Genomic DNA, 19,829 nt, shown 5'->3' with positions numbered 1-19,829 from the left:
CGCTATAACTAAATATAATTAAAAAGTAGTAATTCATTCTGTCTGAATTTTTAATTTGTGTAATTGTTATTTCTATAAATGTCTTTTATTGATATTCATTTGTATAATATTAATTTAAAAAAAAATGTTTTTTTAAAATATAAATTTACAAAATTTGGAAAATGTAATATATAGTCTTGACAAATTATGTAATGTTTTTATGTAATATACATTTAAAAACAAACGATTGACTTTTTTGTAAAATATATTTTCTTCCAAGTTAGTATCTTAGCAAATAAAAGCACTATTAACAATGATGTATTACGATGAATATTTAAAAAGTAGAATTTTAAATGTTCGTGTATATGTTTAATAAAATAATATTTACATAATATTAATTGCATTTGTTGCAAAAAGTACAATTGAATGCTTCTTCTGAATTCATGTTGTAATTACTTTAATATAAAAATAATAAAGCATTAATTCATCATTATAAAATTAAGCATAAAAACTGTATAGATTCTTGTTGTATTGTAAATTGCTTATTAAATACAATATCTCTATTAAAACTATTGTATATTTTTAATAGAAATAAAACTATAAATAAATTATAAGAAGTATAGAACTGGTATGAATCAGTTCAATGTTTAAATTTTCCAATAGTTTAATTAAAAATTAAATGAGACTTTCCAAAGTAAGTGGATTTTTTGAATGACTGCTTATTATTATTTTGGAAAATTTTAACATTAGAATTAAATGTTTTAATAATGTAAGGTACAATAAAGAAATTCCTCTATTAAATTATATAAATTATTTTTTTTGTGTATATATATATATATATATATATATGTTACTATTTAGTTTAAATTCTTAATAATCACGAAAATTAACAAAAATTTAACGATTAATTGGAAATAAGTAGAATATAACAAAATTGAATTAACAAAAACTTGGTGTTTCAAGGATAGTTGGTCATTGATTTTATCATACTATTATTTTATCGTACTATGGATGATTTCTCTTTGTTTTTCTTTTTAGATAATGTTTTTTTTAGATCTAGTTAAGCGTTTAGATTTTGTAACTGCTCGATTTCTTTGATTAACAGTTACACTTCTTAATTTTCTGTGTATATCATGTGTAGTTTGCTAAAATATGTAATTGAATTTTTTTTTGGTATATTACTGTAATAGTAGTAAGATATAATATAGGTAAAATATATTACCATAGTATTAGAACAATATTGACAAAGGCAAACTGTATCACTTGATGTAGATATAGCTTTATGTAATATAGCTTCAAATCCTAAAAATTTTGTGTCGAAGTTAATTTTAGCTTTTATTACATCAGTAAATGAATTTTTAACTGTTAATATATTATCAATATAATCTTGAGTTTTTCCTTCCCCATTTAAATATTGATTGTTTTGTGAAGAAAGATGCGTTGGTTCTGTATTAATAATATCTAGTATTTTGCAATCTTTTTTTGTATTACAAGATTGATTTTGTACATTACATGTTTTTTTAATATTTGAAACGGATGATTTGTCTTGTAAAAGATCTAATAATAAATTAATATAATAGCTTAAATTTTAATAATATATTGTTTCTATTATTAATATTTATTATTAAAAATACAAATATATTTAATTTACTTGCCAATAAAATTTTTTAAATATTCTGCAAAAATTTTATTACAAGAAAGTAAATGTTGAAAAGCTTCATCAAAATTTTTCTCTGTAAAATATGTTCTTGCTAACAAAGATCGTTCAGGTAAAGTAATTCCATTGACATTAGATCTAAATATTTTCCATTGTTTGCGAGAAATCTCTGCTTGCCATTCTAAAGCACAATCTTCCAGTCTTCTATTGATTGATTTTAATAATTCTTTTACTTCCAATAATTGTTGAGGAATATAAAGATTTCTTTCATTGGGAAGGCAAGCATTGTCTCCGATCATAGATGTATCAATTGTTGTCATTTCTAATTTTCTTTTTAATCATATAAAGATATTTCTTGAATAAACATTGATTAAATTCTTGAAAAAAGTTTATATAATAAAAACTGGAAAATATAAAGATAGATGCTTAAAATAAATTTAGATTGCATTAGTCTTTTATCAAACAATTGAACAGTTTTTAATAATATACTCTGTGTAATAGTTAAATACATCATAATAATAAAGTAATTTTATTTCATTTTTAAAATTTTACTACATCAAACTATTATATGCATCATAATAAACTAGTTAAAAAAAATTAACATTAACGATAATTTAAAATTTTATTTTATGATACATATCAAGGAAATATCAATAAAGGAATTATTATATATAGTACAAATTTTAATTTATTTATCAATAGAAAACAACTTTTTTTCATTCAAAAGCATCATTTTCATTATACAAATATATAATGTGTTGATTAAAATCGAAAATTTCTTCTTAATTAAAATAAAAATATAGAACAATTACTGCAATACAAAAATTTTTATTATTAAACACAAAATTTGCATTACATCAATTTGATGCAATTTTAAAATATGTATATATAATGTAGTTAAATATTAAATCATGGTAGATATTTTATAACCATAAGGATATTAATATTTTCAAGAATTGTTACTGCAGTTGTTAATAGGTTGAAAGAAATTTATTATTTGCATATTTATAACGCATTTTATATTATAAAAACAATAATTAAAGTGGAACAATTCGTAAATATGTGATCGTAAATTATATGAGTTATTTCATGCATATATTTTTATATAAACAATTATCTTATTTATATCATTGTCTTTTATAATAAAATTGTATTTAATATAAACATAAACAAGTTTTTTGGTTAATGAATAAAAAAGTAATTTTTTTCCATGATTACAATTATTTGGATGGCCCCTTTTTTTCTCTAAGACAAAATATCAATATTTATGAAAACTTTATTATCTTACAATGATATATATACAGTAATGATGAAATTAATGATTTTTTTGCATTGTACATCTTTTTTTTTATCAAAATACACCTATTAACAACTAAAAATAGCAAGAAAAAGATAAGTTAGTAAAGTACTAACAATTAATATTGTATTTCATTTTAAAATGAAACAAATTATTTCGTAAATATTAATATAATGTATGTTAACATATTATTCTGGATAAACAAGAGTTCATTTATACGTATCATATCATATATAACATTAATAATCATAGCTGTTTTTATATACACATAATTTAATTTGAATTTTACACTGTATAAATACATTTTATGTTTTCTTGATATTATTTAATCTTTAAAAAACTATCATATAAATTGTTATCACAGTTTGATAAATTTCATACAGTAAATGTCTATGGTTTAATAATAACAATTATTTTTCATAAAAATTTTAAAACAAATATTTTAAAAAAATAAAAAATTGAAAATGAACTTGTTAAATTATTGTATTATTGATATTAAGAGATCATAATAATCTGCTGTAGTGAAATTTATCAAAACATGAGTATAGTATGAATGAATTCTCTCATATTTACAATACATAACATAATTTTTATAAACATATACTGTACAAATAAAATAATATATAATTATATTAAATTATTTAAATAACATGTAATATTTGCATTATCACGGAAAACATAATTCAATTTTGCATAATAAATAAATCTTTAGAAAAGAATAATAGAAAAGAAATTAGATGTTCAATATAAATTTTGAACGGTTTTTTTATATAATAAATACATAATGAAATACAATTTCAAAAATAATACAATAAAACAAATTTCTTTCTAAGATACTACTAAATAAGAATATAAAAGTTAATAAAATTTTCAAAAACTTTGAAAATTATTATATATTTTTGGATTTGTTTTTATATATTATTATCCAATTAGCTGCTCTAAACTATTCAACTTACATTATTTCTAGTCTACACCACAACCTTTGTAGACTTAGTAAACTTGTACTTTTCACTTCATTTTTTCCTGTTTTAATATAGATTTTTAAAAAACATTGTCCATCAAATTTTAAGGAGAAAAATTAAAATTTCATTGATAATTTTTTATTAATGTGCTTGAATTATTAATTATATTATTTATTAATGTATTCTTGTATTGTTGATAAAATTTTAACTAATTTTTTGAATAATACTGGAATTTTCGTATTGTTAATCAAAATCGTGGAACTATTATTTCAAATATAAAACAATTATAGAAATATAACATAATAAAATTGTAATATTAGATAACTATGAAATTAAATATAAAAGCAGTATGATTATTTATATTTTGTAATTAAGTAAATCATTTTTTCAATTTTATTGCTAGTATTTCACCGTAGTCACTATTAAAAAATAAAAATTTTCAATATTTTATCATTTTTGATGGCACATGTTAACAAAACTCTTCACATCAAAACAGGAAGAAAGAATTAGTATCATATATTTACAATTATAATCATAAAATTACTCTCAAGATATTGTGCAAGAATTACGACCAACACAACTGGTACGAGAATCTGTTATACTGCCAGGTGAGCTACCTGGAGTTGACAATCCATTATGTCCTACACCAACAAAACGCAATTTTCGATGATGAGAACCAAGACTTTTACTAGAGCTCAGTGATCTATTCCCGTTATAACGTAATTGAGATGTAGTTGTCATTGCATAAGATTTCAAATGAGATTTAATGGATTTAGGCAATGGAAGCTGATCAATGCCATAAACTGTTGTTCTTGCAACTATTGCACGACATGCAAGTTCTTGAAGACTGAGAACTAGAAATAAAGTTGGTATTCATAACAAATTAAAAAAAAATTATTGTAGCACAAATTTAAACTTGGGCATTACCTTTATTAGATCGCCATAATCTTTCCATACCATTACGATGTAAAGCCATTCGAGAAAGTTCAGAAAAGCTTTCACGAATATTAAAATCACAGAGAGGTGAGACTTCAAAAAATGCCATATGATTTTTAGCTGCATATGCTTCAGCATCACGTTCTCCCACTTGTCTTTTGAAAGCTAAATGAAGGCGATTGCCTACAAGTACTTTTGGTACTCCAGGAGCATGCTATAACATTAAATATTAAATTTACAAAATTTAATTATGTCTATTTTTCATATTAAAAGAATAATATAGCTATAACATAAAATTGATATTTAAGATGATTTTTACATACCTCTTCAACTTCCTTTAACCATCTATCAATGCCATCAAAAGACCATTTGTTGGTAATGTCATAAACTAAAAATATACCTTGAGCGCCACGAGAATAAGATCTGATTATTGTACAAAATCTACCTTGTCCTGATGTGTCCCATAATTGTAATTTTACTCTTTTTCCATCCAATAAAATAGTAGTAGTTTTATATGCTAAAAAATAGATTAAAAAAATAAAAAATACAGATACTATTAAAATAAAAGAATTGTTACAAAAAGATATAATTAAAATAAATGAGTAGAATGTAATATGCTTATTTAATTGTTGAATTTTTAAAAAATTATTTAAAATTTGATTTTACAATTACTCATACAGATTCTTAAATTCGCTTTTTCATGCAAAATTTCAGATGACAAATTTTGGATTAATTGTATCAAGCAGATGATACATTCATCTATTGATAACACAAACATATTAACAAAATGTTTGTTCATCATAAATATTGACAGATCAGAAATAAATAACATTGAATAATTTCTAGAATGCCATTGCAATTATCTATCGTGATTATCAAATCTGATACGATTAAATGAGTATTATGATATTGGTTATGTAGCTCCATATAAATATGGTGAAAGAAACACAATGCAGACACAACGCATTGTTTAAAATTGTAAAGAAAGACGAATCAGGCAGCTGAGCAGGAAATAATAGTAAGGAAAAGTTGACGAGTACCACTGCCGCTGCAAAACGGGGATTCGGCAGCACCATCTTCAAGTCCACTCAAGATTTCTTGTTTTCCAACATCACTGTCACCCACCAGCAAAAATTTAAGGAGGTAATCGTATTGTTTTTCTTGACGAGACTTTGTTGTGCTGGCCTCACCTGCAGCCATAATATCTCTATATTGCAAACCCTGAGCATACTGCAGGCCAAACCTCTATACACTGATCGCCCCTTTAACGTTTTTTGTATTTGAGATCCGTGGACGGATGAGCTTTTTTCCAAGGAATCGTTTTTACAAATCAAACCATATTGCACTCGATACGAAAGTCCTTTTGCCCGCCGACAATGCTTCCCTACAATGGTTTTCCGCCGATGATTGCTATACCGTCAAGCGAAATCATAACAAAACGAGAAGGAAATCCATTTTCCACTGTATTGTCTATCCTGTGTTCAATTCCTTAGTTGAGGTGTCTACTGTCAAGTTTATCGAAGGTCAAGTATGTTCGTCGAGTGGTCAACTTGTAAGGTAGTTACGCAATGAACGATTGATAGAACGTAAGAATGGATTTTCATGTAAAATGTAGTTGTATGTTTGTAATGTTTAAACACTTTTGTGTCATAATAGTGATATTTTAATATTCGATGTAACTAATAAATTTAACACACAACTGAAAGAATAAAATTTCTTTGTATTGTTTAAAATACAAGAGTTTTGTTCACTTGTCGATTAAGTTATATAACTTCGTCAATTTCACAGTTACAAATTACATATTATTTTATTATATGCGTTTTATTGAAAAAATGAAAATTGAAATAAAAGATAAATACTTTAACAGCTATTTAGAAATTTTATTTTTTTACTTTTACTTTTTATTATAAGTCAGTTGACGATTAGTCACTATTGTGATCAATCTTATTATTGTTGTAATTAATTAGATTCTCCCTTTTATGTAAGGATACGGTTTTTGCGTACATATATGTAAATCATTATAATATAATGGATATATAACACTTATATTACACAAAGATAAATAAATATACAAAATGTAATTCGTCTCTCCAAATATATTTTTAATAAACAAATAATGTATAATTATTATATATCTATAAAAATTAGTTTCTGATTACTTTTATATGAATAATATTTATTAAAAGTTGCATTCAAATAATTTTAATTTTTAAATTATTAAAAAATACGTAGTATAAATGTTTCGTATTTATATTAAATAAAACAAATTCGAAATAAGTTGAAATAAGTTTTAAAAGACGATCACTTCTTCCCAGCAAATGCATATAAAACATATAAACAAATCTATATGTTCTATTTCTGCAATTAATATTTTCACAGGTAATTTATGCACGTAATAGTATAAATTTTATTTTTTAACTATTTGAATAACATCTTCATCGTGCATAACGTGTTGCAAGCCAACTCGTTGAGGTGAATACTTGGTACTTGTACCCTGAAAAAAAGTTAAGGAAAAATATTATCAACCTATTTCTTTTTCAAGTATTTCGTGCTAGATAAAATATACAGTCTATAATTCATTGTTTCTTTACATATTTTTGGGAAATTTATTGTAAAATATGTACATTTATTTGCAATTATTAGTTGTTAAATCCCTTTTTTTAAATACAAAAGAATTATTGCAACGTAAACAAGCATTGTACAAAGTATAAGAATAATTTATTGAAAAAATATTTAATTAAAATTTTCGATTACTAATTGAATGTTTTACTAATTAAATTGTTTACATTATCTGAAACAGTGCTGTCCGCAAGTAGGCTCTTTACGCTGTTTTATCTCTTTATATTATTTTAAAACAGCGGAATAACTCACGCGTTTCTTTCTTCTATGCATTTTGCAATCACACATTTCCTCATTTCACATTCAATTGATTTAGCATATATTATGTTCGGTTATTCAAACATTTTCTTCAATTAAGACCAAACGTAATCAATTCCTTTATTTGACTGTTCTGAAAATAATCGATTATAGTTTTGCATTTTTTATATCAAAAAAAAGAAGCTCGCGTGAAATAATGAAAGTGGATGAAGCCCACTACCAACTAAAGTTTGGACAGCACTGATCTAGAAAAATGAATTCTTTTTTGATATTAATAATAATTTCTTTCTATTTATTTTAACTATAAGAATCATGTTTGCAATAATTCAAGCAATAATTGTAATCACATAGATATAAACAATAAATATCGTAAAAATATTATTAATAATTAAAAATGATACTTACCCAAACAAGGGCATACTTAAATTGTTGAGCAAGTGAACGATGAATTGCATGACATACATGTTCTACTGTAACACCTTTTCTTAATATTAAACCATCTTCAAAATCAGGTGGTTGTCCAGGTTTTTTTGTATAAACCCTTATTAAAGATAAATATTCCCACAATGTTTCAAGAAGGAAATCTAAATTCAATTTCATGTTGCAACTGTAAGAAAAATATGAAATAATGTTTACAATAATTTTATAATTTTTAATTTTAATAGACAAAATTTTTCTATAAAAAAATTACATAAAGAAAAGTTTTACCTAACTACTACACTATTAGGCTGTCTAGCAATTCTATCCACTTCTTCTATTGATATTTGATCTATTTTATTATGTACATAAAGACATGGTAAGTATACTCTGTTGGCATTAATCACATCGATTAACTCATCTGCACTACAATCTTCACGAAATAAAACTTCGGCGTTGAAAATTTTATATTCATGTAAAATCATTTGAACTAATTTTTCATCAACTTTTGTTAATGGACATGTTGAATTAAATGCTAATCCACCTCCTTTTTTTATTTTAAAATATATATTTGGTTTTTTTTTATTAAGTCGTATACCAACTGATTCCAATTCTTTTTCTAAGAGTTGCCTTTGTACATCTTGTTTTGTTGCATCAAGCATCATAAGAACTAAGTCTGCTGTTCTTGCAACAGCTATTACTTGTCTACCTCTTCCTTTACCCTTAACACAGTATTCACAAATGTAAGAATTTTATAAACTATTATAATATGTATATATAATCAGATATTGTGTATATAGAATAAGTCACAGAAAACAGGACGCTAAAATTTTTGTTAGTATTGAAGATAGAAAAAAATATCAAAGAAAAAATTTATGTGAATCAAAAAAATAAATATGATGACATAAACAAATCTCCTGATTGAATGACTTGATTATCTTCAAGCCATTGTTTAACTTCTTTTGAAGGTCATCCATAATTTTTTAAATGGCATTGCATATTTTTTACTTTTTAAGCTATTATAGGATATTATATGCATTGTGATCTACGAGCCATTCAAAATTTTATATAAAGATTAAATGCTTGTATTAGTGCTTTAGGTCATTTTGAACACTTAATGTAATTTTAATAAAACTATTTCAATTAAAATTGTTGTCGTCTTACAATTTTTATAATCATATATACCAAGATTTGCGTCCTCGAGTTAGAATGAAGCAGCATTCATATCTGAATGTCAAACGAACATCAGTAAATTAACACAACATGGCGTTAAATCGAAGATAATAACAGATAACATATATTTGTAATTTATTGATAATTATGTTTGTGCATTTCAATAATCACATATGTGTTATTAGTAAACTTAATGGTCCAGAAATGTAAATGTTTTTTTCCAGATACAAGGTTATTTCAAGGTCACAATATCCTATATTGTTAAATTATTTTAATAGTAGCTACTATGCAATAAAGTCAAAAATATATATACTGCCGTTTAAAAAATTATGGATGACATTCAAAAGAAGTTAAACAATGATTTGAAGATAATATTCATCAAGAAATTTGTTTATATCATCATATTAGGCTCCTTGAATTATATAACTTTTCTCTTTAACATTTCATTAATAGCCTTTTTCATTAACAGAAATATATATTTGCATACCCTGTTTTAGGTAACTGACCTTGTATATCACATATTATATATTATGCATTACATAAAATTTAATCAGGCAAATACCTGTGCAGCACCTTCAATTATTCCAGGAAGATCAAGAAGTTGAATATTAGCTCCTTTATATTCAATAACACCAGGTATACAAGTTAAAGTAGTAAATTCATAAGATGCTGCTTCAGATTCTGTGTGTGTTAATGTACTTAACAAAGTAGATTTTCCTACAGAAGGAAAACCTATTAACGCTACTCTTGCATCTCCTGATTTTAAGACATCAAAGCCTTCTCCTTTCTCAGACTTCTTTGGTGGTTCTAAAAGTTGTGATCTGTATTTTGCAAGCTTTGCTTTTAACAAACCTAAATGATATTCAGTAGCTGAAAATAAATTTGTACTTTAAATTAGTTATATTATTCAACTTATTTTTTATAGCAAACATATATATATATATATATATATATATATATATATGATCTTTTCATTCTACACAATAAATATATATATACTATTTCATGATGATAAAAGATATAATAAATATAATCAATAAGAAATACAAATATTGTATCTAAATAGATTTTATTAATAAATAAAACAATAGGCAATAAAGCACAATAAGTGGTAAAGATTTGAGTAACTTCAAAATAATTTATTGAAATTAAATTATTTTAATAACAATACTTAATTTTAATAAAAAGATATATGAAATGACAAACGTTTATATCATATCTAAAATTTCTTGAAATTGTTATAAAAAGCGTTAGGTTAGAAAATAATAATTTTATCTAAAGACATGAACAAACCTTTATTCTTCTGTGTTCGTGCAATTTCTTTTTCAATTTCCGATATTTTTTCTAGTATACCCATTTTATATATCTAACAAATGCACAACAAATTTACATTTACAAAAACGATACTCTCTTACGCGTGGTGCCCGTGAGAAATTGACAATATACTTACATCATTGACTAAAGATAGAATAGATTGGGCATGCAATGGAATTTCGTGTCTCAGAGTCTGAAATACCGACCAAAAAAAAAATCACTGATTTTTAGGACACTATGCTTAAGCACAAACGAGGTATATGAACCTTGTCTATAAAAATACATTGTATACGGTCTATTCATACATCTTGTATCGTGATGTAACATTAAAAAGCATTGGTTTGTCAATGCTTATATAAAAAGACCATAAACTATGTTTACCATAAACTATAAATTATAGTGAGAAACGTTCATCTATAGTAGAACTTAAATGATTTTATAAAAGAAATAGGATTATGTTGAGGTACGGTTACAAATGACATAGAAGGAAAGACTGAATATACTAGCCGCTACAGATACTGAAATGCATGGGACACGTAGCGGTGAAACGGTGGAACTAATTTATATTGCTATCCTTGTTTACTACTGTTGTCCTCGATTGACTTCGACGCTAGCCGCACAGCCACTTGTGCAAGTTGATGTTCGAAACTTGTACAAGCCGCAAGTGGCTGTGCGCCTAGCGTCGAAGTCAACCGATATTCGATGTTAAGCAAACAGAGTGCGGAACCGCTAGGATGGGTGACCATCCAGCCTAGCGAATAGTTACAACAACAAGCGTCTGGGGTAAGGAGTCGCTGCCATCAGCCCCACTGATGAGTCTAAGCAGCGACTCTGAGACGAAACGCACAACCTTTCCTCACCTTACCCACACCATCACTTCCTACATTATCCTCGCATTATCATCGCCAATTTCAATCCCTTCATGACGAGTGACAGTGACGCCATCTATTGATAACTTGATGGTACTAAAAACAGAATTTCCTACTTTTAGTACCGTCGAAGTGTCAATAGATGGCGCCACTGTCGCCTTTAAACTGACGTGAATTTTTCTACAAATTTCGAGAAGAAATTAATTAGGAGGAATCATTTGTGAACTGTTATGGTTGCGTCTTCGATTTTAGAGACCCTAAGCTTGCATTTCATGTTTTGTTTAAGTATAGTTTACGTATATAAAGAATGTTTCAATTTCGTTTACGTTAGCAGTAGTGCCAGTAGTGAATGCATAATTGCGCGCAAACTATAGTGAATATTAGATTCAGATTCAGATTTAGTGAATATTAGATTTCCCGTAAACAGAGAAATTTTCATTTGCGAAAAAACCTAATTTAGCGAAATGGATTGTGAACTTTGGCGATTGTATTACCCTAATTAGACCCTTAGCTTTCTTTTCATACCCCTTCATGTGACCTGTAAAATGCAGAAATAAGTATTTTTATAAATAATTAGTACCGCTGAGTTACCGTTAGATGGCGCCACCATGTCCACTTTGTGACAGTTCGCACTAATTACGAGAAAAACCTAATTAAGAGGAATAATTTGCGAACTTTTTTATATGCCTCCTTAGAATTAAGCTCCCCGCTTTCTTTCTATGTGTGTTTTGTCCCAGAGAAACGTCTGTATAAAAAAAAGTAGAATTTTTTTACAATAGATCGGAGGATGTCTTTGTCGCACACTGTTGCTTTTCTTGTCTAGCGTCATTAGACAAGGACAGACATATACACACGGTAGACAAAGAGAACGATAGAGTGCGTCAAGGACAGACGTATTGGCGCGGTAGACAAAGAGGGCAATAGTGTGCGATAAGGACAGACATATTAGCGCTGTAGACAAGGAGGGCGACGGTGGTAATCAAGGAGAGCAATATAAATTAGTTCCACCATTTTACCGCTATGCGATGCTAGCATTTTAGTGTCTATAGCGGCTAGTACATCCTGTCTTCCCTTCTATATCATTTATAACCATACGTCAACATAATTCTATCTCTTCCCTAAACGAATCTATCTGGCACCGCTACACATCTATAGTGATTATAATTTATATTTATATCACAATACTATAAATAAATAATAACTCCGTAATTAATTTTAGTTGTTTATATAAAAATATTATCAATATCACAAAATANATTTTTAAATATTCTATTGTTTATATTAAATACACATCTCGACGGAACATAGATGTCGTTGATCTAAATTCTTCGAAGTAGAGGTCGCTACACATCGTTGTTTGATTACGCCATCTAATAGATATATTTGAATTTGAATTTCCAAATATAAATGGGAGAAGTATATCTTAGTGTGGATTAGTTTATGATCATATTATTTAGTAACTCGTGAACTATCCACCAATCTTTTTGGTTAGCTTTTAGCTTCGTGAAAGCATTAGGTTACATCGAGTGTTTTATATAAAGTTACTTAAAAATAAGTACCATGTACGATGATTATGGCGAGGTAAATAGTGATTGAATAAATATTAACATTTTGAAATTGTCATGTTAATTAATACTCGTACTATTTTCAGTATGATGCTTATGATGATTATGGGCCGCCAGATGTTCATGGTGACCAATATGACAGACTAGGTTATCGTCAAGTACCAGAAGTTGTACGAAACTTTCTGATTTTCTTACGAAATTGTATAAACGAGGGAATGATTTTTGAGATTCAAAATCTTTATGAGACAACATTTCCAAAAATTTCAGAACAATTGTTCGATAAGTCTTCTTGGCCTGATACTCAAACAATTGCACACATAGTTGACAATGATGCAGTATTTCTTACTTTATACAAAGAACTTTATTATCGTCATATCTATGCTCGTATGCAAGGGCCAACATTGGAACAACGTCTTGGTTCATTTTATAATTACTGTGATCTTTTTAATTTTATCTTGCGCCCAGAGACTCCAGTTCAATTGGAATTACCTGATCAATGGTTGTGGGAGCTCATTGATGAATTTGTTTATCAGTTTCAATCTTTTACGCAATATCGTGCCAATTTATCGAATAAAACACCTGAGGAAATTGAAAATTTAAATGCACATAACAAAACGTGGGACGTTTTATGCGTTTTGAATGTTCTTCATTATTTAGTAGATAAATCAAAAATTAAAAGTCAATTGGAAGTATACGCAAGTGGTGGTGACCCAGATTCTGTAGCTGGTGTATTCGGAAGACACTCTTTATATAAAATGCTTGGATATTTCTCTCTTGTGGGTCTGTTACGTTTACATTCTCTTCTGGGAGACTATTACCAGGCCATTAAAGTATTAGAAAATGTTGAACTTTATAAGAAGAGTGCATACTCACATGTTCCTGGTTGTCAAATATCAACAGCATATTATGTTGGTTTTGCTTATATGATGATGCGCAGATATGCAGATGCAATCAGGACATTTTCTGGTATTTTATTATATATTCAAAGAACAAAACAGTTGTTTGCAACAAGAAGTTACCAGAATGATCAGATTAATAAACAAACGGAGCAAATGTACCATTTGCTAGCAATCTGTCTTGTTCTTCATCCACAATGTATAGATGAAGGATTACAACAAGCATTACGTGACAAAAATTATCATGAAAAAATGTATAAAATGCAATATGGAGATGTAGTTGAATTTGAATCATGCTTTTTATTTGCATGTCCAAAGTTCTTGTCTCTTACACCACCAAATCCTGACAATCCAAATGAAGATTATGTTCGAGAAGCAATTAAACATCAAACTCAAGTCTTTATGGATGAAGTTGTACAACAAAAAATGTTACCAACTATACGTTCATATTTGAAATTATATACAACTTTGCCATTGAGTAAATTAGCTACATTTATGTGTAGTAATACTAGGCCTGATGAGAGTTGGGATTTAGATAAAGAAGTCAGTGCATTAACTATTCATTTATTATGTTTTAAGCATAAAATGAAAAACATTGTTTGGACAAAAGGTGCATCAGGATTAGATGGGAAATTCCAATCTGGCTCAGAGGTAATTTTTTACTAGATATAATAGTGATTACTGTCAGTAAAAAAATAATGACAATGCATGTTCTTACAGCTGGATTTTTATATCGATCACGATATGATTCATATAGCGGATACAAAAGTAGCTCACCGTTACGGAGACTTTTTCATTCGAAAAATTCTAAAATTTGAAGAATTAAATCGCAAATTGCATCATATAAAAATTTAAGTTCTATAATATATTATTCTTACTAAAAAAATAAAAATTGATTAATAATAAATATATCTTTTATTTATATAATCACAAAATTCAAAATGTTATAATCAGTCAATTTAATAGATGAAGGCACTATGTATGATACATTACATTAATATTATACAACACTTCAAAAACTATAACACTTCGAGAAAAGAATTATATAATATAAATTTTAAAAATCAAAATAACATACTTATTTTGCTTTATTATTAATACATACAATATTCAAGGACGCTTTTAACATTATAGAAGTGCCAACAATCTACAATTTATTTCCTTTAAAACAGGAGACTAAAAAATAAAATATAATCAAATAACACCAGTATAATCAATCAACACCTTTTAGGATTTTTAAATATCTATTGCATTTTCCAAAGTATTTATATTTAAAAATAATATTTGCACTATGTTTACAAATTTTTATAACATTTAATAGAAAACTTGATAATTATATGAAATTGATATTTTCACTTTGTACATCATTGTCAACTTTATCATACATTATTTTGCATGCTGCTGCTAAAATATTAGGTTTGAACAATGTAGATGATGTTTTTAAATTATGAAGATAATGAAAGAATCGATTTCCTCTTTTATTATTGCTATTAGCTCTTGATTCTTCTGCTCTACATATTGTTCTTACAGATGGGATATAATCTGTAGCTATAATTTGATGATCGAGTAATAATGATGTAGTTTGTGATAAGGCTACGTTCACACCTTTATTTAATTGTTTTTTTAACATAATGCTATTTGGATATTGTGTTCCATTGTACTTATTCAACTGCTCTTTACATATAACTTTATTACCTATCCATTCAGCCAATTCTAGACTTATATTACTAGAAGCTGAATACAGAGCAGTATTTTCAAGCAAAGATAAATTGGGTTGTGTTTTTATTTTCCACAAGTCTAAAGCAGAGTCTTCTATTTCAATTAAAGATGAGACTAAAGCTATATTATCTAATTTGTTTGCTATATCACTTATTATGTTTCTGTCATCATTTGTTACTTTGTGATTTATAGCTCCTTTTCTTTTCCTTTTTTTACTTACTTTGATTGCTGGCTTGTATACATAATACCGTACATTTTGCCAAAATGAATTCTTAAAATTTATGGTCTGTTCCAATATACGTGGTGGACCAGATAATAATAGATATTGCAATTGTAATATAGCTTTCCGTAAGTCGCCAGTTTGCAATAATTCCTATAGAAGAAGAATTTTAGTATTTTCTACTTTATTTCTAAAAAATTAAAATGATATCAATTATAAATTATTTGACTTACTGTTATGCAATTAAATGGAAGTTTATAACCAGTTTCTGCCAATGAAATTAATTCTAATAAAACAGAAACTCTATTACCAGTAGGCTCTTGAAAATAGATTCTATTTTGCTGAGATGCCATTTTATTAAGATTGGGATAAACATCTCGACACGTCATAACAATCGGACGCTTTGAATTTAATGCTAATTGATATGTAGCAGAAATAAAACCTTCATCTTCTTCAAATACAATATCAACATCTTCTAAAAGAATGAGAGAGTTTTGTGGTATTTTCTTTGGTACAATTTCATCTGAAATTAAATCGCAAAATGTAGATGTTTTCTCATCTTTCTTAATTCGATGTGATTTAGTTGCTTCTTCCAATTCCTTTAGAAGCTTTTTCCCTGTTCTTCTAGATGATGCATTTAGCTCTAATACGCTAAAAAATATTTTTTTTCGTTATTACAAATTATGTAACATAACTAACTTTATATCTCAATTAAATTATTCTTTAATACTGACGTGTAACCAAATTCATTTGCTACTGCATATACGCTAGCAGTTTTACCACATCCATATGGTCCGAGTAATACAGCTACTTGGTTATTTTCACTAATTTTTGTTTGACAACTATCAGATGAATAAAACTCATCTCCACTACTAACATTGTCATTTGTACATTCTGTTTTTTTCCATCCAGTTAGCCATTCTTTCAATTTTGCCACCGCTTCTTCATTTCCAACTATTTCTTGAGAACTTTTTGGTCTGTATTTGTAAATCCAATTACAATATTCTAATTGATCTTCTTCAGTTTTGTGTTCTATTGTTTCCCTTTTTCCCAATTGTCTATTCTTTTTGCCTCTTGTTTTAGGAGACACTACTTTATTAGATTGCTTCTTAACGAGTGAAATAACATTCCACATGTCTCTTACATTTGAATAGTGCTTTTCTATATCTGTTAATGCGTCTTGAATTTTCGGTTTATTAATTTTTTCCAAAGATTCTGATTTTTTTGTGGAAAACTCTATTAATGATTTGAAATTCTTTATGTCTATAACTGGAACATAATCATTACAGATTTTCTTTGGTATATTAAAAATGCTACTTTTATTCCAAGATAAATTACTGGACTGTGCAATATGACTAATAAGTGGAAATGGTAATATACCACAAACATTTACTTTTCGATTTTTAATTCTGTTATTATTATCTGTCATATCAGGCTGTAAAAATAATCGTCGTGCCTCAATTACCTCTGGATTTAGCTTTTTTCGTTTTGTAAATAAAGGGGCTAATTTCTTTAAACTATTGTTATTAATAATTATACAATCTTCTTCACTTTGTTTATCTTCTGCAATATTTCCTAAGTTAGTATTATCACAATTTTTTACATTTGTATTAAAATTTTTTATCAAAGTTGATTCTTGTTGACCAAACTTATCGAATTTCTGTTTATTTTCAAATTTGTCATTTAAACACTTGTTATTATTCTCCGAATTTTCAAGTTCTTTTAATTCTAATTTTGTATGTCTATTAATATTGATATTTGATATCTTTTTTTCATTTTTACTTTTTGTTGACAAGTTTTCTGAATCTGAATCTTTAATTAATCCAAACTTTTTATAATTCTTCACATTTAATTTAACTTTATTTGTTGGTGAGAATAATTCTTCATCACTGCTATCACCTATTTAAATAGTAAAAGTAAAACATTTATTTTAGAGAAATATATCACAAATGTATATATAATAAAATATTATAACTAAAAAATCAGCGATCAAAGTGTAAAAATTCATTGCCTTCGACCAAAATATTTTTTATAATTTGGGAGACTCCCATACATTTTTTTCATCATACATATTTCTTTTTTTATGTAATGGAAATAATACTTAGGTTTAAAATACCTGGTGACACATTTTCATTTTCATAAGTCTGAAGTTTTATTCTTAAAGACCATCTATGCTTGTAATGTTGTTTATTCTGTTGTTTTTTATTATCATTCAAGATATTAACATTTTCAGATTCTATGATTTTAATGTCATCCATTTGGGAGAATTCTAATTCATTTTTTTTATTTGATTGTACTTTATTGCTTGAACTTGAATTATGTAAATCATATCTACTGTTGTTTTCTGTCATATGTACATCAGCTTTTACCACAATGGTGGACATATTTGTCATACCATCCACTAAATCCACTGGAGTTTTGCTGTTATGAACAAAAATAAGCACAAAAAAAGAGTATTAAAAATAAGAAAATCTCATAGGTACAATAAAAAATGAAAACTGTTAGCTCTTTACCTGAAATAATTTAACAAACTACCAGGTGAATGTTTATGATTTAAAACAGTTGTACTCAAATTATTCTTCTTCTCTTCACCTTTAAACAGTTTTACACGACTTTGTATCATCTGTTCTATTTTTTCAGCTTCTTCCATCTCTGCAAGTTTTCTCTTAGAATATCCTTTCTTATCAGCTAATGCTATTAATTTCTCTTTAGAACGTTTTAATTTCTCCCTATATTCTTCTGACTTTTTATTAGTTACTTCTTCATTTTGAGGAAATAGTTTTACTGGTGATACACAGTGAACCACCTTGTTACGATTCATAAGAATTTGAAAAGCATTTGATTCTTCTCGGCTATCAATCTCATTGGAATCAATATTTATTACCTGTACATCATCAATAATTTGCTTAGTTTTCATTGTATTATCTACATTTAGATTTTCATTGATATTTGTTTTATTGCTTGAGCCTTTTTTATATCTTTTATTATTACTTGGGCAAATTCGAATGTTATCTTCCTTATTTCCTTGCTTTTTATTTTTGACATTCAAGTCACTTGTCTCCGATTTTGAACAATCCAAAGATTGATCTATTGATCTGTTTTTTCTTAAAGTCTTTCGAATACTTTTTGGAGAACAAGATTGTTCGGGTGATTTTTTATCTTTGTTGTTTAGTTTAGCAAATGGACTAGGCGTTTTATCAATCATATCATTGCTATCTTCCACGATGTCACACATCCTTTCTTTAGAATTCGTTCGAGATATTTTAATTTTCACGCGATTACGTTTCTGTTTAGAACCATTTTTACACTTTGTTTCTTCTTTCGTATCATTATTGGAGTGCATTGATATGTTACTGTTAGATCGTGACACAGCGTCCTCAAAATACTGTGTAATATTTTTCATTCTTCATCACTACTTGAAAAAAATTCGAAAATGTGAAAATTAAATAATAAAATCAAATAATATGAAATTTGCAATTTACACAGAAATAGCGTAAGATTTTGGCGCCACGACGCATATATACACTGTAGATAAGATCTGATTATATAGTCATCATTTGCTTTAGAGCTTTGTTGACAATATTAAAAAGTTAAATTTCCCAGTTTAGTTATATATATGAATCTTTGCACGCACACATATTAATATAGATTAATACAGTAATAGATGAAAAAGTATTGTATTATACTTTATACCTTATACAAAATATATTTTATTTTATCTTATACAAAATTTACCTTATAGACAGATATCTATTTATTTTTAATTAATTAAAATGCATATTAGATGCTATATGCATTTAAATATATGAACAAATATATATAATAATCTCCAATATAATGTATTATTTATGTTAAATAATATATGTTTAATATATTGTTATTAAGAAACATTAATTACTGATTACATATTACTGAGAAATATTAGATAAATAAATACATAAAATTATA

General features: G+C 26.7%; 4 protein-coding genes and 1 pseudogene across 8 annotated transcripts; 1 reads left to right on the top strand and 4 right to left on the bottom strand.

The window, feature by feature from the left end:
• Positions 1-984: 984 nt before the first annotated feature.
• On the bottom strand, positions 985-2,021 carry LOC122537900 (annotated as a pseudogene).
• Positions 2,022-3,897: 1,876 nt separating this feature from the next.
• On the bottom strand, positions 3,898-6,386 carry LOC122537884 (ras-related protein Rab-40C). Its single transcript, XM_043671513.1, has 4 exons — positions 5,872-6,386; positions 5,155-5,348; positions 4,823-5,045; positions 3,898-4,749 (listed from the first exon to the last, which is right to left on the bottom strand). Exons 1-4 carry the CDS (start codon positions 6,029-6,031, stop codon positions 4,442-4,444), a joined length of 885 nt encoding a protein of 294 aa, XP_043527448.1. The 5' UTR covers positions 6,032-6,386; the 3' UTR covers positions 3,898-4,441.
• Positions 6,387-7,179: 793 nt separating this feature from the next.
• On the bottom strand, positions 7,180-11,042 carry LOC122537882 (developmentally-regulated GTP-binding protein 2). 5 transcript variants are annotated; one of them, XR_006308713.1, is made up of 6 exons: positions 10,592-10,742; positions 9,861-10,168; positions 8,417-8,847; positions 8,114-8,315; positions 7,618-7,841; positions 7,180-7,325 (listed from the first exon to the last, which is right to left on the bottom strand). XR_006308713.1 is itself a non-coding variant. In XM_043671512.1 (6 exons), the coding sequence occupies exons 2-6, from the start codon at positions 10,653-10,655 to the stop codon at positions 7,239-7,241; spliced, it is 1,092 nt and encodes a 363-aa protein (XP_043527447.1). In that variant the 5' UTR covers positions 10,656-10,664; positions 10,749-11,042; the 3' UTR covers positions 7,180-7,238. The 5 variants fall into 5 exon arrangements, 2 of the variants coding, with proteins under 2 accessions (XP_043527447.1, XP_043527446.1); XR_006308714.1 differs by having other exon boundaries at positions 7,703-7,841; XR_006308715.1 differs by having other exon boundaries at positions 7,703-7,836.
• Positions 11,043-12,768: 1,726 nt separating this feature from the next.
• On the top strand, positions 12,769-14,825 carry LOC122537871 (eukaryotic translation initiation factor 3 subunit L). The gene is made up of 3 exons (XM_043671488.1): positions 12,769-13,062; positions 13,133-14,593; positions 14,663-14,825. The coding sequence occupies exons 1-3, from the start codon at positions 13,042-13,044 to the stop codon at positions 14,795-14,797; spliced, it is 1,617 nt and encodes a 538-aa protein (XP_043527423.1). The 5' UTR covers positions 12,769-13,041; the 3' UTR covers positions 14,798-14,825.
• LOC122537870 (ATPase family AAA domain-containing protein 5) lies at positions 14,657-19,450 on the bottom strand. Its single transcript, XM_043671487.1, has 5 exons — positions 18,395-19,450; positions 17,998-18,302; positions 16,616-17,780; positions 16,115-16,532; positions 14,657-16,034 (listed from the first exon to the last, which is right to left on the bottom strand). The coding sequence occupies exons 1-5, from the start codon at positions 19,282-19,284 to the stop codon at positions 15,276-15,278; spliced, it is 3,537 nt and encodes a 1,178-aa protein (XP_043527422.1). The 5' UTR covers positions 19,285-19,450; the 3' UTR covers positions 14,657-15,275.
• Positions 19,451-19,829: the final 379 nt, after the last annotated feature.

The sequence above is a fragment of the Frieseomelitta varia genome, unplaced genomic scaffold (genome assembly GCF_011392965.1).
Source record: "Frieseomelitta varia isolate USP_RPSP 00005682 unplaced genomic scaffold, Fvar_1.2 scaffold_937, whole genome shotgun sequence".
Lineage (NCBI taxonomy): Eukaryota > Metazoa > Arthropoda > Insecta > Hymenoptera > Apidae > Frieseomelitta > Frieseomelitta varia.
This window is presented reverse-complemented; position numbering and strand designations above follow the sequence as displayed.